This window comes from Pristiophorus japonicus, chromosome 9 (genome assembly GCF_044704955.1).
Source record: "Pristiophorus japonicus isolate sPriJap1 chromosome 9, sPriJap1.hap1, whole genome shotgun sequence".
Lineage (NCBI taxonomy): Eukaryota > Metazoa > Chordata > Chondrichthyes > Pristiophoridae > Pristiophorus > Pristiophorus japonicus.
The window spans coordinates 91,375,081-91,401,295 of NC_091985.1; the positions used below are offsets into that span (position 1 = coordinate 91,375,081).

General features: G+C 45.7%; 1 protein-coding gene across 7 annotated transcripts in view; it reads left to right on the plus strand.

Moving 5' to 3' along the window:
- Positions 1-26,215, plus strand: part of LOC139273131 (echinoderm microtubule-associated protein-like 6) — an 816,712-nt gene that overhangs the window by 632,392 nt on the left and 158,105 nt on the right. For all 7 annotated transcript variants that reach the window (XM_070889552.1, XM_070889554.1, XM_070889555.1 and 4 more), the window contains 2 exons: positions 16,429-16,558; positions 19,744-19,842. In XM_070889552.1, the coding sequence (XP_070745653.1) occupies positions 16,429-16,558; positions 19,744-19,842 (229 nt within the window). The remainder of the gene's footprint in view (positions 1-16,428; positions 16,559-19,743; positions 19,843-26,215) is intronic.

Here is a 26,215-nt window from a genome sequence, read left to right on the forward strand (position 1 = left end):
AAAATTAATAACAGAAACAAAAAATGCTGGAGTTACCGAGTTAACCTTTCAGGTCGGTGACCTTTCGTCAGAACTGGAAAAACTGATCGAACTGAAACGTAAACTCATATTCTCTCTCCAAAGATGTTGCCTGACCTGCTGAGATTTTCCAACATTTTCTGTTTTTATTTCAGATTTCCAGCATCCGCAGTATTTTGCTTTTATATTAAGAAAATTATTGTTTGATGCCTTTGAACTGATCGATTCCACATTAGATTTTTTTCGGTACACTATTTCTTAAATACTATGACCTTTGTGCAGGATTTAGTGTTCATATTTCTGATACCCACCTTCATAAACTGTTTGCCCTTTTTGCTACAACTCTCGTCACAACTTAGTTACTAGATTTCACTCATGGATTAAAGGAAGCCTTCTGTTGCACACTTCGTCATTTTGAACCATAAAGAACTGTTTTTACACCCATCTTATGTACCACATAAATAATCCACATTGAAAATTTGCTATGATACAAAAAAGATCAAAACTCCTCGTCCCCTTTTCAGTGCAGTCCCAAATATCTCCATCTAAGCTAAAATTGGTATCCACCAGGTCCCATAAATGCTGACCTTATGAAACAATTTGCAGAGATGCTCCTTTTAACTTTTGTTCCAAACTTTCAAGATTAATATGTCCTTACTATACAGTATAAATGTACACGAGACCCATACTTGAGAAAAGATCACTCTGTGACCAGTTACGTTTATTACCAAGACCTCGAGTGATTAAGGTGGGTGGAGCTTCCCCTTTTATACCTGAAAGTCCAGGTTAGGAGTGTCTCCCACAAGTTCGCCCCTTGTGGTCAATGTTCTCAAGGTGTACAACTTAGGTCAGCTTATACATGGGTTACAATGATAGTTGAATACATGACATCACCTCCGCCCGCAAAGTCTTATTGAGATCACAGGTTAAGTCTCTCTGGTGGTTTACGCTCCCTTGTAGAGCGCCTGAGTTGGGGCTCCGGTTGTTGGGCGTTGGCCTGAGTGTCTGCTGTTTGCGGTGCCTCAGGCCTGTCCAGACTGCCCACAGTGACTGGGCTCTCCTCCACTTGGTTCCGGTGTTCGGTCACCTGTGGTGGAGTAAACTCTACGTCGTGTTCTTTCTGCTTCTTCTATGGGGTTGCTGAACCTCCTTTTAGTTTGATCCACGTGTTTGCGGCAGATTTGTCCATTGGTAAGATTAACTACCAAAACCCTCTTTGGCAATCACAGTGCCTGCAAGCCATTTGGGCCCTGTAGTGTAATTAAGGACAAAAACAGGGTCATTGACATCAATACATCACGCCCTCGCATTCCTGTCATGGTAGTCACATTGTGACTGACGCCTGCTCTCAACAATTTCTTTCATAGTAGGGTGTATAAGGGATAACCTGGTTTTGAGCGTCCTTTTCATTAGCAGCTCTGTAGGTGGAACCCCTGTGAGTGAGTGTGGTCGGGATCTATTGGCCAACAGGAGGTGTGATAAGCGGCTTTGTAGGAAACCCCCTTCGATTCTGAGCATCCCCTGTTTGATTATCTGCACTGCTTGTACCGCCTGGCTGTTTAAGGCCGGCTTGAACGGTGCCGTTCTGACATGGTTGATTCCATTGCCTGCCATGAAATCCTGGAATTCAGTGCTTGTGAAGCACAGGCCATTGTCGCTGACCAAGACATCCTGTAAACCATGTGCGGGGAACATTGCCCGTAGACTTTCTACCGTGGCAGAGGATGTGCTTGAATTAAAAATGGCACACTCAATCCATTTGGAGTAGGCGTCTGCTACAACCAAAAACATTTTTCCCATGAAAGGAACTGCGTAGTCCACATGGATGCGTGACCATGGCTTGGCAAGCCAGGACCAGGGGCTAAGGGGGGCTTCCCTGGGTGCGTTGCCCAGCTGAGCATATGTGTTGCACCTGCAAACATAAAGTTCCAGGTCTGCATCTATCCCTGGCCACCAAACGTGTGACCTGGCAATTGCCTTCAATATGACAATGCCCGGGTGCTCATTGTGAAGTTCTTTGATAAACACCTCTTTGCCCTTCTGGGGCATGACTACTCGGTTTCCCCACAGTAGGCAATCGGACTGAATCGAGCGTTCATCCTTGTGCCTATGAAACGGTTTAAACTCCTCAGGGCATGCCCCATACGTGGCTGCCCAGTCCCCATTCAGGACGCATTTCTTAACTAAAGACAGTAGCGGGTCTTTATTTGTCCAGACTTTAATCTGACGGGCTGTCACAGGTGAGCCTTCGCTTTCGAAAGCTTCAATAGCCATGACCATCTCAGCATCATGCTCAACTGCCCCCTCAGTGGTGGCTAGTGGTAGCCTGCTGAGTGCATCGGCACAGTTTTCAGTGCCCGGTCTGTGCTGAATTGTGTAGTCATAGGCGGCTAACATGAGTGCCCACCTCTGTATGCGGGCCGATGCATTCGCATTTATAGCCTTGTTATCAGCCAAAAGGGACGTTCGGGGTTTGTGATCTGTCTCCAGCTCAAATTTCCTGCCAAACAGGTACTGGTGCATTTTTTTTACTGCATATACACATGCCAGTGCTTCCTTTTCTACCATCCCGTAGCCCCTTTCTGCCCGGGACCGACTTCTGGAGGCATAAGCTATCGGCTGTAACTGACCATTGGCATTCAGATGCTGCAACACACACCCGTCCCCATAGGACGACGCATCACACGTTAAAACAAGTTTCTTTCACGGGTCATATAACGTTAACAGTTTGTTGGCGCATAACAAGTTGCGTGCTCTATTGAAAGCCCTTTCCTGGCTGTCCCCCCAGACCAATCACGACCTTTGCGTAGGAGCACGTGTAGAGGCTCTAACTGCATGCTCAATTTTGGAAGCAAGTTACCAAAATAGTTCAGGAGCCCCAGGAACGAACGCAGCTCTGTCGTGTTACGGGGTCTGGGTGCTCTCTGGATCGCTTTCGTTTTGGACGCAGTGGATCTGATCCCGTCTGCTGCTACCCTCCTCCCCAGGAACTCTACCTCTGGAACTAAGAAGACGCACTTCGCCTTTTTCAGTCGCAGCCCTACCCTGTCCAGTCTGCGTAGCACCTCCTCCAGGCTATAGAGGTGTTCTTCAGTATCGCGACCCGTGATGAGGATGTCGTCTTGAAAAACCACCGTCCTTGGAATCGACTTGAGGAGGCTTTCCATATTTCGCTGAAAGATCGCGGCGGCCAAACGAATCCCGAATGGACATCTTTTATACTCAAGCAACCCCTTGTGTGTCGTGATGGTGGTCAGCTTCTTCGACTCACTTGCCAGCTCCTGGGTCATGTAAGCTGAGGTCAGGTTCAATTTTGAAAAAAGTTTGCCACCAGATAGCGTCGCAAAGAGGTCCTCCGCTCTCAGTAGCGGGTACTGGTCTTGGAGTGACACCCGATTGATGGTGGCCTTGTAATCACCACATATCCTGACCAACCCATCCGCCTTGAGCACCGGCACGATCGGGCTCGCCCAGTCACTGAATTCAACTGGCGAGATGATGCCTTCCCTCAGCAGGCGGTCTAATTCGCATTCTATCTTTTCCCGCAACACGTACGGCACAGCTCTGGCCTTGTGGTGTACTGGCTTAGCGTCCGGGTTTATGTGAATCACTACCTTGGTCCGCATGAAAGTGCCGATGCCGGGTTGAAATAATGAGTCAAATTTGTCCAGGACCTGTGAGCATGATACTCGCTCCACAGAAAAAATTGCATTGACATCGCCCCATTTCCAGTTCATGACAGCAAGCCAACTCCTCCCCAGTAGTGCGGGACCATCCCCCGGGATCATCCAGAGTGGTAACCTGTTCTCCGAATCTTTGTGGGTCACGACTACCGTGGCACTGCCTAGCACCAGAATGATCTCTTTTGTATATGTCCGTAGCAGTGCGTCAATCGGCACTAATTTTGGCCTCCTGGCCTTGGACACCCACAACCTTTCGAACTGTTTGATACTCATCTGGCCCCCGTGTCTAGCTCCATTATTACTGGGATGCCATTGAGGAGCACTTTCATCATTATCGGTGGCGTTCTGGTATATGAACTGTATGTGTGCTCTACATGAACTCGCTGAACTTCAGCTTCCAGCGATTTCCCCCAGTATTCATTTGGCCTCGTAGGGCTTACATCGGGCCCGTCCTCCTCGTACATCAACCTGGCTGCATGCTTTGAGCACATACGCGCCAAGTGACCGCTGACGTTGCAGTTTCTGCAGGTATATTGCTGATACCTGCAAGCTCTGCCTGGGTGTTTGCCTCCACACCTCCAGCATGAGCTGGAGGCCCCGTTGTTGGAACCAAAAGTTCCTTACCCGTCGATCGTCTCTGACTGTCTTTGTAACTGTCCTTAAGGGGTAAGCCATTTAGGACCGAGATGCGGAGGAACTTCTTCACCCAGAGAGTGGTGAACCTGTGGAATTCTCTACCACAGAAAGTTGTTGAGGCCAATTCACTAAATATATTCAAAAAGGAGTTAGATGAGGTCCTTACTACTAGGGGGATCAAGGGGTATGGCGAGAAAGCAGGAATAGGGTACTGAAGTTGAATGTTCAGCCATGAACTCATTGAATGGCGGTGCAGGCTAGAAGGGCCGAATGGCCTACTCCTGCACCTATTTTCTATGTTTCTATGTTTCTAAGCGCACCATTAACAGGTGTTGATGGCCCCATTACTGGCCGCATTGTCCATTGCGATGGCATGAATCGCCGTTCAGCTAGCCATTGTCTCTGTTGAATTCCCCCTTGGGTTCGACTGCATGCTGGGGCATGTCCGATTGCCCTTGTCTGCCTAGAGAACTGTGTGCCGCGTTAACAATGTTGACTCCCTGGTCGTTTGCCGCATTTGAGCCAAGATTTTTGCCATAAATCATTCTAGTCTCTTCCTCCCCTGAGATAATTGTCTGGGCTATCATAGCCGCCGCTTCCAAGGTCAAGTCTTTGGTCTCAATCAGTTTCCTGACAACCCCAGCGTGCCCGATGCCCTCAATAAAAAAAAGTCTCGCAGCATCTCCGCTCTGCATGCATCTGGGAACTTACATAGGCTCGCCAGTCTGCCATGAAGTCTGGAACGCTTTGCCCTTCTCGACGCTGGTGCATGTAAAACCGGTGTCTCGCCATGTGCATACTGCTCGCTGGTTAAGGTGTTCCTCGATCAACTTACTGAACTCTTCGAACGTCTTGTCCGCCGGCTTCTCTGGCGCTAGAAGGTCCTTCATCAGGGAGTACATTCTGGAACCACAACCCGTCAGGAGATGAGCCCTGCGTTTGTCGGCCGAATCCTGTCCCAACTATTCCTTAGTGACAAAACTTTGCTGTAGTCTCTCAAACTTTGGTCAGTTTATACATGGGTTACAATGACAGTTGAATACATGACAAAGATCTCCTGTTGAACCATGAAACTGCACTTGGGATCATTCATGACTGTATCCTACTGGGTTAGCCCATTGTTCAGGTTGAGCAAATAGAGCACAGTAGATTTGTAGGTAAATCCGTTCACAAAATAACTGTGAAAAGGAGTGCTGACTCTTTCAGAAATGCAACACAATACAAAATCATCCCTTAAAATGTCATATAACATATCATTGATGAAGACTGTAGCCAGTTCATTGAGTTTTCCAGTTACTCTTGGAACTGCAGTATACCTCTTGGAATAAAAGTCAAGATTTAACTATATACTCCAATAGCTTATCTAGATCAAATGCCTTACAAAAAAAAAATAGATGAAAGCAATGTAACTTATTTTTCCAAAAGCCTTGTAACATTTCACAATATTGGATAAAGCCACTACCCACCCTTTCTATTCATCACAAAACAAAATCCAGCCTGTTGTTTTTGATTATTTTGTAGCCATCCAAATATATATCGAAATATAAAAGTCCTGAAGATCCATAGATTTCTGTTTTCAGTCTCTTACTGATTTTAAGTACAAGGCTGTTAATTGCTAATCATTGTCAAAAAAAAATGGAATATTTTGTATCAAAGCTATGTATATAGACTTTTTAAAAATTCTGCGTTTGGAATTTTGGAATTCTGCATTTGGACAATCGGGTCGGCCTCCACAGATCCATTGCCACTTCCCCGGGGCAGCGCCACAACAATCCTAGTAATCTGCTGGAGTACAGACTGTTGTGACACCTTGCAAGCCCCTTTTCACACTGGTAAGCCCAGCCATGATGGCAGAAGTCTGTGCTTGCATGACTTTAGACTGAGTCTCCATTGCAGCACTCAGACATTGCGTGGCTTCTGCTTGCACAGCAATGGAAGCAGAGACTTCGGTCATCAGGCGCGGCATAATGGTTGGGGCCACATGTGCATTAATGGATCTGCCTACCCGTTCCACGCTGCAAAGAATGGGCTTTAGGCTCTGCCCAAAGGCCTGTGCAAGGCTAGAGCTAGACTTCTCCATGCTCCTTGATATTACATTCAGACTTTCTGGCAGGCATCTTCATCGAAGTCTTCATCTCGTGTGTACCCTCGCCCTCCAGGGAGCTGGCACCTGAGCTACCCTCTTCCCCCGCCCCGCAGACACTCGTGCCCGATGTCTCACCATGTGCAGAACCCCCGCCTAACCTATCCTCTAAAGTATGCAGAATGTCAGTGTCTGAGCTGGTGGCTGGGAGTGTGAAATTGCACGACACTGTTTCTTTTTCTCCCTCCTCTTGTTCAACTACTGGCTGGGCAGGCTTCATTTCTTGGGTGTCTGAAATGGGAAAGGCACAAGGGTAGGGCTGTGGTGTGGGGAGGGGGGGAAAGCAAGAGGTGCACACTTCCACCTTGTGCGCATTGTAAATCAGAAGTGATTGTGGGATGAGGGCTAAGTGGGATGTGAGAAGGAGGATAACGTATGAGGATACCAGCATCTTCTGTTCTTTCAGCCCCACCGCTGGCCATTGCCTCAGCCATGCCCTTGCTAAGGATGGCCAGTACCTTCTCCTCCAAGGGGGTGAAGTGATACAGGTGAGCCTGTTCCCCGCTGGTTCAGGTCTGCTGGCGCCAGTTATACTTCAGTTTTTCCTGCAAGAGTAAGGGAAATGTGTCAGTGAATATGGTGTAATGTGTCTGGTTGAAGTGCCTGTCATGATTGAATAGCTGGCAGTGTGCTCAAGCTGTGAGATGTGGGTCCGAGGCTTGCAGTAGTGGTAAATGTATGCGGGTGAGGTGAAGCTATGAATGTGAGGTCTGAGTTGTGTTTAGTAAAGATTGTTGGTAGGTGAGTGATGGGGATGTGGTGCATATGCCTGGATATGAAATTTGAAGATGAATTTGCTGACCTTGACCACACAAGTGATGTCATTAAACTTCTTCTTGCTCAAATAGTGATAAATGGGTATGATCTAATAGCCATTACAGAGACATGGTTGCAAGGTAACCAGGGTTGGTAGCTAAATATTCCAGGGTATTTGATGTATTGAAAAGACAGGCAGACTGGAACAGTAGGGGGTGGGGGGCGCGGGGTAGCCCTGATAATTAAGGATGAGATAAAGCCAGTAGTGAGAAAAAATCTTGGGATAGAAGATAAGGAAGGAGAATCAGTATGGATGAAGATAAGAAATAACGTGGGGCAGAAAACAGTGATGGGAGTAGTTTATAGGCCCCCTAACAGTAGCCATACCATTGGACAGAGTGGTAATCAAGAAATAATAGGAGCTTGCAAAGGTGATACAATAATTGTGGGGGACTTTAATCTGCATATAGATTAGGCAAATCAAATTGGCAAGGGTAGTCTGGAGGACGAGTTCATGGAATGTATTCAAGACAGTTTCCTAGAACAATACGTCATGGAACTAGGGAACAAGCTATTTTAGATCTTGTTTTGTGCAATGAGACAGGGTTAATTAGTAATCTTATAGTAAAGGGTCCTCTAGGGAAGACTGATCATAATATTGAGTTTGAAAATGACATTCTTAAGTCCAAAACTAGAGTCCTAGGGGCCGAAATTGCCCCCTGCCAAAAACGCGACGCACTTACCCTGTTTTGACTGATTTCTCTGCCGCTGTAGATGTGGTGGCCTCTTGCACGAAATTCCGTTCTTTGGCTTTTTTTTTCCGAGCGGCTTGGAAGTCCGTTATTATGAGGCGGAAGTGCATCGGTGAACGGAAGTTCAGTAAGTAGAGGGGCGGGTGGAACATCCGCCACTGTCACTCGCCTAGTGCTGATGACGTCATCATGCTGGCATGTCACCACATTTCTCCCTTTCACTTAAAGGGGAGAGCCGCTGTGACTCTTTAAGTTAGGTCCACTGGACCACCAGGGAGATATTTTTGACCGGGTCAGCAGCCTGGCAGCCCGGCTGAACCCGGGGGCATAATTGTCGGCCGACAAAAAAATTAAGATGGTGGCCGCGGCCGTAGGTCCTCCCCTATAATGGGAGCCGCACCATCATTTTGTAAGCACTCCAAGCACAGTGCACCGACAGAAAAAGCTGTCGGTGGCACTGAGCAGCGGGAGTAAGATTTTCAGCACAGAATTTTGCGTTCGGGGGACCACATTGGCGTGCATCTGATGACACACTTAAGACAGATCGGCAGCAGCGGAGTGGAAATGGGGGGAGCGGGTCACTGACAGGATACCACAGGAGTAGAATTTTCAAAATGGTGGCCATTCCACAAAAAATCGGAGGTCATTCCACTCCGCAGCATGGTTACCGATTTCCAGCAGTAAAAAGCCTTAAGGGAAGGGGCAATTTCGGCCCTTTAAACTTAAACAAAGCCAATTACGTAGGTATAAGGGGCAACTTGGCTAAGGTAGATTGGGAAAGTAAATTAAAAGGTATGTTAGTAGATAAGCAGTGGCAATCATGTAAAGAAATATTCCAAAATTCTCAAGAAATATTCATTCCAATGCGAAGTAAAGACTCCATGGGAAATGTGATCCATTTGTTGCTAACTAAAGAAGTTAAGGATAGTATTAGTTTAAAAGAAGAGGTTTATAATGTTGCAAAGAATAGCCATTTGCCGGAGGACTGAGAGAGAGCTTTAGAAACCAGCAAAGGATGACCAATAAATTGATAAAAAGGGAGAAAATAGAATGAGAGTAAATTAGCAAGAAATATAAAAACAGATTGTAAGAGCTTCTACAAGTATGTAAAAAGGCGGAATATGGTGACGTACTTTTGGGGGCATCCGAAACGGAGGAGGAGGGCTCCACGATGACATGCAAGCCGTGATCCTTACCAACGGATCCATCACAGACCCAATTCATGTCTGGACTGGGGTCAAGCAGGGCTGCGTCATCGCCCCAACCCTCTTCTCAATCTTCCTCGCTGCCGTGCTTCACCTCACAGTTGATAAGCTCCCCGCTGGAGTGGAGCTAAACCACAGAACCAGTGAGAAGCTGTTCAACCTTCGCCTTCTCCAGGCCAGGTCCAAGACCACACCAACCTCTGTCGTCGAGCTACAGTACGCGGATGACGCCTGCGTCTGTGCGCACACACAGAGGCTGAACTCCAGGACATAGTTGACGTATTTACCAAGGCGTATGAAAGCATGGGCCTTATGCTAAACATTAGTAAGATAAAGGTCCTACACCAGCCTGTCCTCGCCCCCCAAACATCAAGATCCATGTCGTGGCCCTGGACAACGTGGACCACTTCCCTTATCGGCCTCCTATCAACAAGAGCAGGCATTGATGAGGAGAGCCAACACCGCCTCCAGCGCGCCAGTGCAGCCTTCAGCCACCTGAGGAAAAGAGTGTTTGAAGATCAGTCCCTCAAAACTGTCACCAAGCTCATGGTCTACAGGGCCGTAGTAATACCCGCCTTCTTGTACGGCTCAGAGACGTGGACCATGTACAGTAGGCACCTCAAGTCGCTGGAGAAATACACCAGCGATGTCTCTGCAAGATCCTGCAAATCCCCTGGGAGGACAGACGCACAAACATTAGCGTCCTCGTCCAAGCCAACAGCCCCAGCATTGAAGCACTGACACACTCGATCAGCTCCGCTGGGCAGGCCACATAGTTCACATGTCAGACACGAGACTCCCAAAGCAAGTGCTCTACTCGGAACTCGTCTACGGCAAATGAGCCAAAGGCAGGCAGAGGAAACGTTACAAGGACACCCTCAAAGCCTCCCTGATAAAGTGTGACATCCCCACTGACACCTGGGAGTCCTTGGCCATAGACTACCCTAAGTGGAGGAAGTGCATTGGGCAGGGCGCTGAGCTCCTCGAGTATCGCCGCCGAGAGCATGCAGAAATCAAGCACAGGCAGCGGAAGGAGCGTGCGGCAAACCAGGCTCCCTGCCCACCCTTTCCCTCAATGACTATCTGTCCCACCTGTGACAGAAAATGTGGTTCTCGTATTGGACTGTACAGCCACCTAAGAACTCATGCTAAGAGTGGAAGCAAGTTTTCCTCGATCCCGAGGGACTGCCTGTGATGATGATGATGATGATGTAAAAAGGAAGAGAGTAGCAAAAATAAGCTTTGGTCCCTCAGAGGCTGAGACAAGAGAAATTATATTGGAGAACAAGGAAATGGCAGAGACTTTAAACAAATATTTTGTATCTGTTTTTACAGTGGAAGACACAAAATGTATACCAAAAGTAGTCGGAACCAAGAGACTAATGAGAGCGAGGAACTTAAAGTCATTAATATCAATAGAGAAAAAGTACTTGAGAAACTAATGGGACTAAAAGCTGACAAATTCCCTGGACCTTATGGCCTACATCCTAGGGATCTAAAAGAGATGGCTGCAGAGATAGTGGATGCATTGGTTGTGATCTTCTAAAATTCCCTAGATTCAGGAACAGTCCCAGTGGATTGGAAGGCAGCAAATGTAACTCCACTATTCAAGAAAAGGAGAGAGAATACAGGGAACTACAGGCCAGTTAACCTGGCATCAGTCATTGGAAAATGCTGGAATCCATTATTAAGGAAGTGGTAATAGGATACTTAGAAAATCATAATATGATTAGGTAGAGTCATCATAGTTTTATGGAAGCTAGTTCGTGTTTGACAAATTTATTAGAATTTTTTGAGGATGTAACTAGCGGGGTAGATAAAGTGGAACCAGTGGATGTAGTATATTTGGATTTCCAAAAGGCATTCGATAAGGTGCTACATAAAAGGTTGTTAAGCAAGATAAGGGCACATGGGGTTGGGGGTAATGTATTAGCATGGATAAAGGATTGGTTAACAGACAGAAAACAGAGAGTAGGGATAAACGGGTCATTTTCCAATTGGCTGGCTGTAACTCGTGGGGTACCGCAAGGATCAGTGCTTGGGCCTCAGCTATTTACAATCTATATTAATGACTTAGATGAAGGAACTGAGTGCAATGTATCCAAGTTTGCTAACAAGGCAAAGCTAGGTGGAAAAGTAAGATGTGACGAGAACGCAAAGAGCCTGCAAAGGGATATAGACAGATTAAGTGAGTGGGCAATAAAGTGGCAGATGGAGTATAATGTGGGGAAATGTGGAAAGCAGAATATTTTTAAATGGTGAGAAGTTATTGTTAAAGCTATTTTTAAATGGTGAGAAGCTAAATGTTGCTATTCAGAGAGATTTAGGTTTTCTAGTACAAGAAACACAGAGGGGTCAGAGGATGGAAATCAGAGACTGGGGTGGGCATCATGGAGGTGATCGCAGGTTGGGGTGGACTTTATGGAGGTGATCAGAGGCCGGGGCAGGAGGATATCGTGGAAGTAATTGGAGGCCGGGGGGGGAACATCGTGAAATTCGGGGCGGGAGGGTGGGGGGCACATGGAGGAGATCGGAAGCCAGGGAGAGTGGTGGGTCCGGGGTGGGAGGTAGGTGATCGATCATGGGGAGGGAAGCAGGTTAGCTTAGGAGGCCGAGGGGCAAACACTTCTGCTCCTCCTGGTCTACAAGCAGTGCTGTAAAGGAACTTACCTGCTGGATCCGGCCTTTCTCACGTTCTTTCAGCTGCCAGGTTTCCCAAACCTGAGAAACCCGGCCACAGCAGTTAAATCTGAAAGTCTGTCAAAATTTGAGGCACACAGCCTCATAAGTATATTTAAATGACTGGCCTACCTTTCGAGAGGAGGTTAATCGCCTGCCCCCCAAATCCACCGCCATCAAAGCCAGAGTGGGCACGTTGGAGGCGGGTTGGGGTCGCGTTTGCGATTTACTAAATTTTAACTTCTTCCCACCCATCCTGGGGGGAGGGGTGGGAAATTCCCCCCTGTGCCTCCCCTCCATGCCTTTGGATGTCGTCGCTGAGGACCAGTATGTAGATGAGGAAAGATGGAGGGCCAAGGATAAATCCTTGGTGGACTCCAGAGGTATTGGTGCAGTGGTGGGAAGAGGAGCTATTGCAGGAGATTCTCTGGCTATGACTGGATAAGTAAGAGTAGAACCAGGCCATGGAGGAGAGGCTTTGGAGGAAGATTACATGGTCAACCATATCAGAGACTGCAGAGAGGTCTAGAAAGATGAGATGGGATAGTGCATCATGGTCGCAGTCACAGAGAATGTCACTTGTGACTTTGGTTAGGGCCGTTTCAGTGCTGTGGCAGGGGAGGAAACCTCTTTGGAGAGGAAAACAAAAAGGTTAAGAATGATAAGTGGCTTCAACCATCTTTCCTTAACTGTTCTTCATGGTATGTTCACTTTTTACCTTAATGACTTGACCACCAAATTCAATAAGATTTTTGGTACTTTTTGATGAAAGACAAATTGGAAACTGTCCCCCTTTTTTGTCTTCATCTGCCCTCTTTTTAGGTGCCTTGCAACACCTTTCCCTTACAGAGGTGGCCAAGCATCTATCAATAGTACCCTCTAAATGACCTTTCTGCGATAAGTAAATATTGCCCGGGAAGACTATTTCCCCTCCTTCTCCATGGGGAGCATTAACCACCATCCTACCACCCCATTAGTATAGTAACACACCGAACTACAATTCCCATACATGATACAAAGTTTATCACAGATATGTGTGACAGCATCACAACTGGCATTACACTGTCACCATTGCTTAAGAGTCAAAAATTTAAAAACAGCTGTTGATGCAAATTATGGTGCATTAGACATTTGAATAGTTTACTCAGCCTTCAGTCAGTACTGGTTTTGCCATGGAATGGAGGGGTGATCTTGCCTGTCCAGCTTAATGAAAAATACATCTCCAGCTACTTAGAATTAAAACATTCTGGCCGGGAAATTGCATAGCGCCCTGTTTGGGGATAGTAACAGCCATGAGGCGGGATTTTCTGCGCCAAGCTCAGAGGTCCCACCCCGCGACCTAAATTGGGGCTACTGCCCCCAAGAGCAAGTGGAGCGCAAAATATCGCGCTTCACTTGCTCTGTGGGGCGCGAGCGGGCAGAAGGGATCAGTAAAGGGCGCAGCATAGCCAATGGTGTAAATTGGGTTTGCCTGCTGCAGACTGTAGTATATGTGCAATGTCCAGAATCCGGAACTCCGAAAACCGGACATTTTGCACATAGCTGATGGAGTCGTCCGGATTCCGGAATTAGTGTCCAAAAACCAGACTTTTTTGAGGCAAAACCCAAAATCCGTCATGGATTCAGTCGAGGATTCCAGATTTCAGACAAGAAAATCAAGTCTGAAATCCGGAATCTTCGACCGAATCCGTGCCGGATTTCAGGTTTTGACGGATTTCGGACCTCGCCGCTCAAAACCCAGCATGGATTTGGTCGAGGATTCCGGATTTCATAGAAACATAGAAACATAGAAAATAGGTGCAGGAGTAGGCCATTCGGCCCTTCTAGCCTGCACCGCCATTCAATGAGTTGATGGCTGAACATTCAACTTCAGTACCCCATTCCTGCTTTCTCGCCATAGCCGTTGATCCCCCTAGTAGTAAGGACCTCATCTAACTCCTTTTTGAATATATTTAGTGAATTGGCCTCAACAACTTTCTGTGGTAGAGAATTCCACAGGTACACCACTCTCTGGGTGAAGAAGTTCCTCCGCATCTCGGTCCTAAATGGCTTACCCCTTATCCTTAGACTGTGACCTCTGGTTCTGGACTTCCCCAACATTGGGAACATTCTTCCTGCATCTAACCTGTCTAACCCCGTCAGAATTTTAAATGTTTCTATGAGGTCCCCTCTCATTCTTCTGAACTCCAGTGAATACAAGCCCAGTTGATCCAGTCTTTCTTGATAGGTCAGTCCCGCCGTCCCGGGAATCAGTCTGGTGAACCTTCGCTGCACTCCCTCAATAGCAAGAATGTCCTTCCTCAGGTTAGGAGACCAAAACTGTACACAATACTCCAGGTGTGGCCTCACCAATGCCCTGTACAACTGTAGCAACACCTCCCTGCCCCTGTACTCAAATCCCCTTGCTATGAAGGCCAACATGCCATTTGCTTTCTTAACCGCCTGCTGCACCTGCATGCCAACCTTCAATGACTGATGTACCATGACACCCAGGTCTCTTTGCACCTCCCCTTTTCCTAATCTGTCACCATTCAGATAATAGTCTGTCTCTCTGTTTTTACCACCAAAGTGGATAACCTCACATTTATCCACATTATACTTCATCTGCCATGCATTTGCCCACTCACCTAACCTATCCAAGTCGCTCCGCAGCCTCACAGCATCCTCCTCGCAGCTCACACTGCCACCCAACTTAGTGTCATCCGCAAATTTGGAGATACTACATTTAATCCCCTCATCTAAATCATTAATGTACAGTGTAAACAGCTGGGGCCCCAGCACAGAACCTTGCGGTACCCCACTAGTCACTGCCTGCCATTCTGAAAAGTACCCATTTACTCCTACTCTTTGCTTCCTGTCTGACAACCAGTTCTCAATCCATGTCAGTACACTACCCCCAATCCCATGTGCTCTAACTTTGCACATCAATCTCTTGTGTGGGACCTTGTCGAACGCCTTCTGAAAGTCCAAATATACCACATCAACTGGTTCTCCCTTATCCACTCTACTGGAAACATCCTCAAAAAATTCCAGAAGATTTGTCAAGCATGATTTCCCTTTCACAAATCCATGCTGACTTGGACCTATCATGTCACCTCTTTCCAAATGCACTGCTATGACATCCTTAATAATTGATTCCATCATTTTACCCACTACCGATGTCAGGCTGACCGGTCTATAATTCCCTGTTTTCTCTCTCCCTCCTTTTTTAAAAAGTGGGGTTACATTGGCTACCCTCCGCTCCATAGGAACTGATCCAGAGTCAATGGAATGTTGGAAAATGACTGTCAACGCATCCACTATTTCCAAGGCCACCTCCTTAAGTACTCTGGGATGCAGTCCATCAGGCCCTGGGGATTTATCGGCCTTCAATCCCATCAATTTCCCCAACACAATTTCCCGGCTAATAAGGATTTCCCTCAGTTCCTCCTCTTTACTAGACCCCCCGACCCCTTTTATAACCGGAAGGTTGTTCGTGTCCTCCTTCGTGAATACCGAACCAAAGTACTTGTTCAATTGGTCCGCCATTTCTTTGTTCCCCGTTATGACTTCCCCTGATTCTGACTGCAGGGGACCTACGTTTGTCTTTACTAACCTTTTTCTCTTTACATATCTATAGAAACTTTTGCAATCTGTCTTAATGTTCCCTGCAAGCTTCTTCTCATACTCCATTTTCCCTGCCCTAATCAAACCCTTTGTCCTCCTCTGCTGAGTTCTAAATTTCTCCCAGTCCCCAGGTTCGCTGCTATTTCTGGCCAATTTGTATGCCACTTCCTTGGCTTTAATACTATCCCTGATTTCCCTTGATAGCCACGGTTGAGCCACCTTCCCTTTTTTATTTTTATGCCAGACAGGAATGTACAATTGTTGTAGTTCATCCATGCGGTCTCTAAATGTCTGCCATTGCCCATCCACAGTCAAACCCTTAAGTATCATTCGCCAATCCATCCCAGCCAATTCACGCCTCATACCTTCAAAGTTAGCCTTCTTTAAGTTCTGGACCATGGTCTCTGAATTAACTGTTTCATTCTCCATCCCAATGCAGAATTCCACCATATTATGGTCACTTTTCCCCAAGGGGCCTCGCACAACGAGATTGCTAATTAATCCTCTCTCATTACATAACACCCAGTCTAAGATGGCCTCCCCCCTAGTTGGTTCCTCGACATATTGGTCTAAAAAACCATCCCTTATTGATTTACTTGTCTGAAATCCGGGGGGAAAAAACGGAACGGATTCGGTCCCGAGGATTCCAGATTTCGGACGTTGTACCTGTATAACCGCCCGACTAAAATGATGTTTATTTCCATTTCATTAAACAAGATTCTGATGACTTGCCTGGAATATTCTGTCTGAGTAACTGTCTTATTTGAAAGAGCAATTGCAACAATGTGATATATTTATTTAAATATTTAATCTAATGGGAGAAGGGGTTCAGGTCTCAATTTTTGTAGCAAATTCTTCATCTACAATCTTTACACAGACAAAAGTATGTACTTTACAAGTCGGCTTCAATTTGTAGTGTTTTTGATATCAAATTCACCTTTTGCTTTCAGGAGATTGTCTTAGAACATGTTTTTGGATACAGAGGCTTTGACTGTCGCAACAATCTTCATTATCTCAATGATGGGACTGATATTATTTTTCACACAGCTGCTGCTGGCATTGTTCAGAATCTGTCATCAGGTAATGAGTGTGGAATTCTGATAACATCTTTTGCATTAATGTAAAAAGGTATTGCATAATATTTGGTCTTAGCCTTATTATTTTAAGTGCTTCCAATAAAGACTTGGTTGACAATTTTAGCTGTATCTTTCAATAAATTGCATAAAAACCTATAGTTTCTACAATGTATGCCTTTTGGTAAATTGACATCCCCAAAATAATGTGTGACATATTGAATTCCCAGACACAATGTCAAATTAATCATATCTGCATCAATAAATAGTCACATCTCATCACTTGGTTTGTGAGTCTGATTCAGAATGAGTACCAATTCGCAGACATCTTGGACCAGTCTGATCGGCAGTGGAGGTTTCCTCTAGACTGAAATTTCTGACAACACTCTCCCATCGAAGAAACCCTTGGCAGACAATATCCATAGCACCAGCAACATCTGAAACCTTTTAAATAAATTTCCTTTTATAATGTCATTTATGCTGTTCAGTCATTCAATTAAATCATGCTAATCTGTATCTGAATTCCATCTACCTGCCTTGGTTCTGTAATGCTTAACACCCATGCCTAACAAAAATCTACCAATCTCAGTTTTTACATTTTCAATTGACTTAGCCTCAACAGCGTTTTGGGGAAAGAGAGTTCCAGATTTCCACTACCCTTTGTGTGAACAAGTGTCTCCTGACATCACCCCTGAACAGCTTATCTCTAATTTTAAGGTTATGTCCCCTTGCTCTGGACTCCCCCCACCAGAGGAAATAGTTTCTCTCGATCTACCTTATCAACTCCTTTAATCATCTTAAACATGTCAATTAGATCACCCCTTAATCTTCTATACTCAATTGAATACAAGCTTAGTCCATGCAACCTGTCCTCGTAATTTAACACTTTCAGCCCCAGTATAATTCTGGTGAATCTGTGCTGCGCCCCCTCCAATGCCAATATAGCCTATCTGAGGTTCAGTACTCAGAACTGAATGGAATATTCTAATTGGGGTTCTAACCAGAGCTTTATATAATGTAACATAACTTCCACCCCTTTGTATTCCAGCCGCCTTGCGATAAAGCCCAATGCTGTTTTCATTATTTTTTTGTACCTGCCCACTAGTTTTAGTGATTTCTGCACTTGGGTAAGTCATGTCTAATGAACCTAGTTGAATTTTTTGAGGTTACTAATGTGGTACCTAACGTCTCCGCTCCTTCACAGTTCCTAGCTGCTCACCATTTAAAAAGTACTCTGATCTATCTTTCATATGTCCAAAGTGACCTTACACATACCACATTGAACTCCATCTGCTACAGTTTTACCTACTCACTTAATCTATCAATATCCCATTGCAACTTATACTCCCATCCACACTATTTACTGTGCCACCTAAATTAGAGTAATCATTTAAGTCATTTAGAATTATAATGAAAAGTTGAGGTCCCAGTACAGATCCCTGGGGGACACCACTAGTTGCATCAAATGCAGTTAGAGTACTGCATTTGAGTACTTACCCATTATCTCTAGTCTCTGTCTCCTACCTCCTAACCAATTCTCTATCCATGTTAATAGGTTGCCTCCAATTCTATGCACTCTCATTTTTGTTAACAGTCTCTTACATGGAACCTTATCGAATGCCTTCTTGAAATCCATATAAATAACACCCACAGACACTCCTTTATATACCATGTTAGTTACCTCCACAAAAAGTTCAACAAGGTTCATTAGACATGACTTAGCTATAGAAATCCATGCTGGCTCTCTCTGATCAGTTCATATTTATTCAGATGCTCAGTTCTGAATAAACAGATTCAAGTAGCTTTCCCACAACAGACATTAGACTAATAGGTCTGTAATTTCCTAATTTATTTCTCCAACCCTTCTTAAATAATGACTCCCCACCTGCAACACCATTTATAGGTTACAAGAATTAAGTAATAGTTTGCTTTAGTGTAATATTTATAACTGTCTTTTCATTTTGAAAATTAATCAAATTCTTATCAATTGCAATGACATAATTAGAAGATTGAAGATTACAGTTAGAAAAACTTTTTCTCCAACTAAGGTAATCTAGAATTGATGGTTTCAACCTATAACGATCGATACAAACCAATTTAACATAATTTAAAATCAGTCCAAATGCAATACTAATAATTTGAAAACATTGAAATTGGATTTCGTTGCGCCCATTTTCCAGTCCAATTTAGATGGCCAACCTCCCATGCCTGAACAGCATCAGAAACAAGACCGATGCCATGTTGGTTCGGGCGGTCACCTAAAACAGGCGGTAAGCTACTTGAATATGGTAATAAGGGGCTTAAAGCCTGCTTTAGGAATCAAACCAGGAATTTGTTTCCCCTCAACGTAGCAGGTATTGGGCCTTAAGAGTGCAGAATTGCCAGCCCTACATACAGTTTAAAAAATGCTTGCCTTGATGTAGAGGGAGCTGGACATTAAAACGGCGGGCTGCTGCCGGCCCCCAGCTTGCCCCCTCCTGATTGCCCACATCCACACCTTACCTTAGATTCTCAGCCGATGTCCTAGACAGCTGATCTTGCTCCCTCCTCCACCAGCAACCAACGAGGTGTCTCTGTGGCTGTGATTGGCACCCGCAACTTGCTGTTACTCTTCTAATGAGACCGGTGGACTAAGTTGAGATTTGTGAGCAGCATGCCTGCCCAAAACAGGTGGAAGCCTACTTACAATATGCACATTAGGATCCAAAGCTGTACACAAGATCCCAGTACAAAATTGTCCTGGCCCCGCAAAAATCTTCCCACCTGTGTTTCCCTCCCCAGTATCACCTCCCCCTCTCATAAGATCCCACTTCCCTTCAGCTATGTGGAGGAGCTGCTGGATTTCCTGTCCCTGATCACCAAGCTGCATGTCAATTCTTGTTCAATTCTAACAGCTCACTGAAATTAATTTACAGCCCCACCATGCACATTGGGCTTGTAGGTCCAGGTTTTAAATCAAAGAATATCAGTAAATTTGCAAAAATAATTTTGTAGAATGAAAGATATCTCCTTTTGTATAGACAATAAATAGTTAATGTACCAAATCAGTACTTTCTGATATATGATAATCTGTTTGAATATAGAAGCACCATAATCTGTGTGATTTTTATAATGCTGAAATAATGTGGACTATAAATAAATATTTTATTTTGTATTTTTGCATTGTATCTCTTTTACAATGATTCTGATCAGGTCTGCAGAGTTTTTATGTGGAGCATACAGATGACATACTCTGCTTAACTGTCAATCAACACCCAAAATACAAAAATGTTGTGGCAACTGGGCAGATAGGTAAGACAAATTACTATTTCAACACAGAACTAAAGAACTATTACTAACTGGTTCAATGATTAATACATTAATATTTATATAGGTACTTCAAGTTAGACTAACAAATCAATTCTACAGTAATTATCTAAATGTTAATATAGCATGTGATTCATATTTTGTGGGTATTGTAATTATTGAGAAACCTAGATGAAGAAACAAGACCTATAGTGCAGGACATCACCAAGATTTAAAAGAGTAGGAAAGAATAAAAGATAGATCAAGAGATCAGCCAGGAACTCCGCAGCTGTAACATCAACAGAAATAAGAAGATAAGAAGGAGGAAACCACCTGGCCCCTCGAGCCTTCTTCGCCATTTAATAAGATTATGGCTGATCTGATCATGGACTCAGCTCCACTTCCCTGCCCGCTCCCCATAACCCTTTATTCCCTTATTGCTCAAAAATCTGTCTATCTCCGCCTTAAATATATTCCATGAACCAGCCTCCACAGTTCGCTGTGGCAGTGAATTCCATAGATTTACAACCCTCAGAGAAGAAATTCCTCCTTATCTCAGTTTTAAATGGGCAGCCTCTCATTATGAGACTATGTCCACTTGTTTTAATTTCGCCTATGAGTAGAAATATCCTCTCTGCATCGACCTTGTCGAGCCCACTCATCATCTTATATGTTTCGATAAGATCACCTCTCATTCTTCTAAATTCCAATGTGTATAAGCCCAACCTACTCAACCTATCTTCATAAGTCAACTCCTTCATCTCCAGAATCAACCTAGTGAGCCTTCTGTAAACAGCCTCCAATGCAAGTACAGGTTGAACCTCCCTCATCGGGCACCCTCGGGACCTGACCTGTGCCAAATAAAGGATTTTGCTGAATGAGGGAGGTGGAGCGGGCGGCGGCCCGGAGGAGGCGGGGGAGGCGGCCCGAGGTTGGGGGTGGGGGGGAGGAGGTTGGTGCCCCACACGAAGTGTCGGCGGGCCCTTGGCGGGCCGCGAAGCAAATAACGGCGGCCGAGTGTCGGCGCGGCCCCAGTGGGCTGAGTGTCGGTGCGGCCCCAGCGGGCGTCGGTGTAGCCCCAGCGGGCCACATGTCGGCGTGGCCCCAGCGGGCCGAGTGTCGGTGTGGCCCCAATGGGTATTGGCACGACCCCAGCGGGCCGAGTGTCGGCACGGCCCCAAAGTCGGGGTGGAGGTTGGCTGCATTCTGCGCATGCACCCCCAGCCACTGGAATCATGCTGGACGAGGGGTGGTGCCAGATAAGGGAGTCCCGGATCAGGGAGGTCCAACCTGTATATTCTGCCTTAAATACGCAGACCAAAACTGTACGCGGTACTCCAGGTGTGGCCTCACCAATACCCTATACAGTTGTAGCAGGACTTCTCTGCTTTTATACTTTATCCCCCTTGCAATAAAGGCCAACATTCCATTTGCCTTCCTGATTACTTGCTGTACCTGCATACTAACCTTTTGTGTTTCATGCACAAGGACACCCAGGTCCCTCTGTCCTGTAGCACTTTGCAATTTTTCTCCATTTAAATTATAATTTGCTTTTCTATTTTTTCTGCCAAAGTGGATAACCTCACATTTTCCCACATTATACTCCATCTGCCAAATTTTTTGCCCACTCACTTAGCCTGTCTATATCCCTTTGCAGATTTTTTGTGTCCTCCTCACAATTTGCTTTCCCACCCATCTTTGTATCATCAGCAAACTTAGCTACATTACACGCGGTCCCTTCATCCAAGTCATGAATATAGATTGTAAATAGTTGAGGACCCAGCACCGATCCCTGCTGCACCCCACCAGTCACTGTTTGCCAACTGGAAAATAACCTATTTATCCTGACTTTCTGTTAGCTAGCCAATCCTCTATCTATGCTAATATATTACACTCAACCCCGTGAACTTTTATCTTGTACAGTAACCTTTTATGTGGCACCTTATCGCATGCCTTCTGGAAATCGAAAAACACCACATCCACTGATTCCCCCTTATCCATCCTGCTCGTTACATCCTTAAAGAACTCCAGCAAATTTGTCAAACATGATTTCCCTTTCATAAAACCATGCTGACTCTGTTGGATTGAATTATGCTTTTCCAAATGTCCCACTACTGCTTCTTTAATAATGGACTCCAACATTTTCCCAATGACAGATGTTAGGCTAACAGGTCTATAGTTTCCTGCTTTCTGTCTGCCTCCTTTTTTAAATAGGGGCGTTACATTTGCAGTTTTCCAATCCGCTGGGACTGCCCCGGAATCCAGGGAATTTTGGTAGATTACAACCAATGCATCCACTATCTCTGCAGCCTCTTCTTTTAAGACCCTATGATGTAAGCCATCAGGTCCAAGGGATTTGTCCGCCTTTAGTCCCATTATTTTATCGAGTGATAGAATGTGATGGAAACCCCATTTACAGGATTTCTACCGCACATCCGGTGAAGTACAGCAGTGGGACAGGAACAGTTCCGAGGACATTCCCGGCTATAGTGGTTAAGTCATTTCAAGCTTGGCTTTTTAAATTTACTTTGAAGTAGAGGAGATTGGGTGAAGGGCAATGACAATAGAAAGACAAAAAAGGTTTTAATAGAGAAAAAAGGAGTTGATGAGTATGTTACCATGGCTGTAATACAACACATTAATTACTGCAAGCGTGCAATTTCTAGAACTGTTGAATCCAGCTGTAAGAAATTAACATTGACTAAAACAATAAAAACAACTATAGTGAGCAGATCTGATTAAATAAACCAGAATATTTTTACATTTTAAAAATCTCATTCCCATGTAATATAACAAGAATGGTACATTTGGCAGAAATCTCTTGTCCATCATGCTTCTCTGTCACAATTCAAATGTCACCTTCAAATAGAAGTATAAATAAACAAGTATCTCTCGAGGAAAATAAAATACCAAAGCCAGAATATGTTTGTGGCCTTTTAACTAACCTTTGTATGAACTAAACCACTGCTTGCTTAACAGCAATTAGACTTTGTATCCTTGAAGAACAGACCTAGAGCAGAAAATAATACACTGTGTTTTGCATTATATCAAGCAACACATAATTTTGTTTACTGTGAATAGCAACATGAGAAATTTGCTTATAGTATAATAAAAATTATGGGGGCCAAATTCAATAGCCCCCGAAAATGGGCGTGGGGATCGTGATGCACAATTAACCCGTGCCCATTGCTTTCCGATGGAGGCAGCACGCCAACATCGTGCTGCCTGTTTAGAAATATGACTGCAGCGTGCAACCAGCATTAACCACGCTGTTGATTGCCTGCCACATTACCAGGGGGCCCAAAATCGTACCTTGCTAGTACTTAAAGCTAGCCTGCATTGCTTAAATCTAGCCTGCACCTCTTAAAATAAAGGTGCATTGTGGCTGGAGCAGGTGCTGGGAGTCATGGTTGAATAGATTCTGACCTGGGAAAGAGGGAGGAATGGTAGAACAGGAGTGAGGCGGCTCCAAGGCTTTCCAACGCTTCACTGGAGGCCTTGGTGGAGGAGGTAGAAAGGAGGAGAGATGTGCTGCATCCACAGGGGGCCAGTAGGCCCACCAGACATATGTTCAGAAGGAAATACGAGCAGATAGCCATGCCGGTCAATGCCAGAAATCAAGCCCTGAGGACCTGGTTGCAGTACCGTAAATGGTTCAGTGACCTCACAGGAGTGATCAAGGTCAGTGAATGTAACTTTAAATGCCATATCCTACCGAATGCACCATTAGCCTAAGCCACTACTCAATGCACCACACTTCCATCACTCACCTACCAAAAATCTCTATCAATCATAGCTTTATCTCACCCTCACACACTTAGCACTGCTGCAAGCCTCATCTCCACATCTCATAGCTTGCAGACACTGTCAACAATTCAACCATGACAGCCACATCACTTAAAAAGATTGCTGGACACTCACTGACACACTTCCCTCTCTCTTGCAGGACAAGGTGGTGCTCAACTGGAGGCAGCAGGAGCTAACCGGCGGGTGACAGGCACTCCTGCATCTCCTAACCTTCATGGAGGAGACGGCTCTGGCCATTATTGCGATGGCCATTTCTGAGGCCATAGCTAGCGGTTTGGCTGAAACTATAAATGACAATATCCTCAGATCTAATCCTCCTTCTCACATCCCACTTCTCCCTCATCCCACAATCTCTTCTGATTTACAAGCTGCAGATGGTGTTAGCATGCACCCCCTGTTTCTCCCTCCTCCCCTTACCACAAATCTTACCCTTATGCCTTTCTCCTTTCTGTTTCCCAAGAACTGCAACCTGGCCAGGCAGTGGTGGAAGAGCAAGAAGATAGTGAAGATTGAGATACCGTCACTTGATTTCACACTCACAACCATCAGCTCAGAAACTGACCTTGCATGTAATTTAGAGGAGAGCATAACAGTGGGATCTGTACGTGGTGAGACACCTGTCGCGAGTGGCCTGCAGCCAGGGCAGAGGGAAAGTATAGCACAGGTGCCACCTTGCAGGAGAGCGAGGTCGCACATGAGTTCTGCTGCGAGGGCTCAGATGAGCACTTCGACAAGCAGGCTATAGCAGAAAGCTAATGGGTACACACAATGAAATGCTTGGGGCATTGGGAAGCCTGCCAGAAAGCCTGTGTGCAATGTCGAGGAGCATGGAGGAGTCTGGCACCAACTTGGCACAGAGCTTGGAGCCCATCCTTTCAAGCATAGAAGTGGTGGCCAACTCAATTAGCACACTTATGGACCCAACCATGATGCAGCGTCTGATATCTCAGATGCCATTGCAGCACAAGCAACAACCATCCAATATCTGAGTGCTGCCATGCATGCTCAGACTTCTGCCAACATGGCTCTGATTTCAGTTGTCCAGGGGGCTTGCAGGGTGTCACAGCAGTCGAGCAATCTGTCCTCCAACAGATTACTAGGATTGTTGAGGTGCCGTCCTCGGGGAGTGGCAGTAGCTCCGTGAAGCATGAACCTGCTGTCCTCTCTCAGATGACAGCATTCGTCCTCCCACCACTACCATCTGCCAGTGCCCTTGCTGTTGTCTGCCAGCCAGCCCAAACTGCTGCCGCCCATGCCGAGGTGGTGCAGTCTGCAGCCGGACCCTCTAGCCCGGAGCTGCTCGAGGCATCCTCTGCAATCTCCTCCTCTGTGGATCAGCAGCCTTCCACCAGCCATGCTGCAGCCACTGGGGTAGCACTGATTAGGAGCACTAGAACAGGCAAAGGCACACACAAGACAGATGTTAAGGGAATGCACAAGGGTGATTAGTGTTATGCTCATAATAAATGGTGAGACTGAGTACTGTGTACAATGAGCAACTGTGACCTTAGCTCCTTTATTAAGGTTCCAGAGTGCAGGTACCTTGTGGGTGGCCTGCTTATATACTGTGCTCCCTAGGGATGCTGGGATCCATTGAGACTCCAACAGGTGGGCCCGCTGGTAGTCAGGTGTAATGCAAGTTACAAAGGGTTAAATACATAACATCACTCCCCTACGAAGTCAACAGTACACTTATTTACAAGGTGAGACGATCTGGGGCTTTGCACTCCCTTGTCGATCGTCTCGGTACAAATGCTGGTGTGGGTGGATTGGTCAGTTCTTCATTGGGCTGTTGGGCAGCCGGCCTTGTCGGGCTGCTGGGGATGATGAGTTCAGTTTCGTGGTCAACTATGATGTCAATTGCCACGTGTGTGTGTTGGAAGGTCAAAGTTGGTGGTGTCCCCTTCAGGTTGTTCGTAGCTGTTAGTGAACCGCAATTTGATTTGGTCCAAATGTTTTCTGTGCGGTTGTCCATTGGTCAGTTTGACCTGAAACACCGTACTCCCCTCTTTGGCTGCGACCGTGCCAGCGAGCCATTTGGGACCATGTCCATAATTGAGAAAACACATGATCATTGATCTCAATAGTGTGTGACAAATTTGCGCGGTCATGGTACATACTTTGTTGATGCGGCTTGCCCTCCACGTGATCATGTCGATCAGGGTGGACAAGAGAGAGCCTTGTTTTAAGCGCCCTTTTCATGAGCAGCTCAGCTGGGGGAATCCCGGTGAGTGAGTGGGGTCTGGTGCGGTAGCTGAACAGCACTCGGGACAACCGGGTCTGCAAGGAGCCTTCCGACACACGTTTCATGCTTTGCTTGATGGTCTGAACAGCCCGTTCTGCCTGGCCGTTGGATGCGGGCTTGAACGGGACAGATGTGACATGTTTGATCGCGTTGCGGGTCATGAATTCCTTGAATTCAGCACTGGTGAAGCCCATTTTCGCTGACTAGGACATCAGGCAAGCCATGCGCGGCAAACATGGTTCGTAGGCTTTCAATGGTGGCCGTGGATGTGCTTGCAGACATTATTGTACATTCAATCCATTTTGTGTAAGTGTCCACGACAACTAA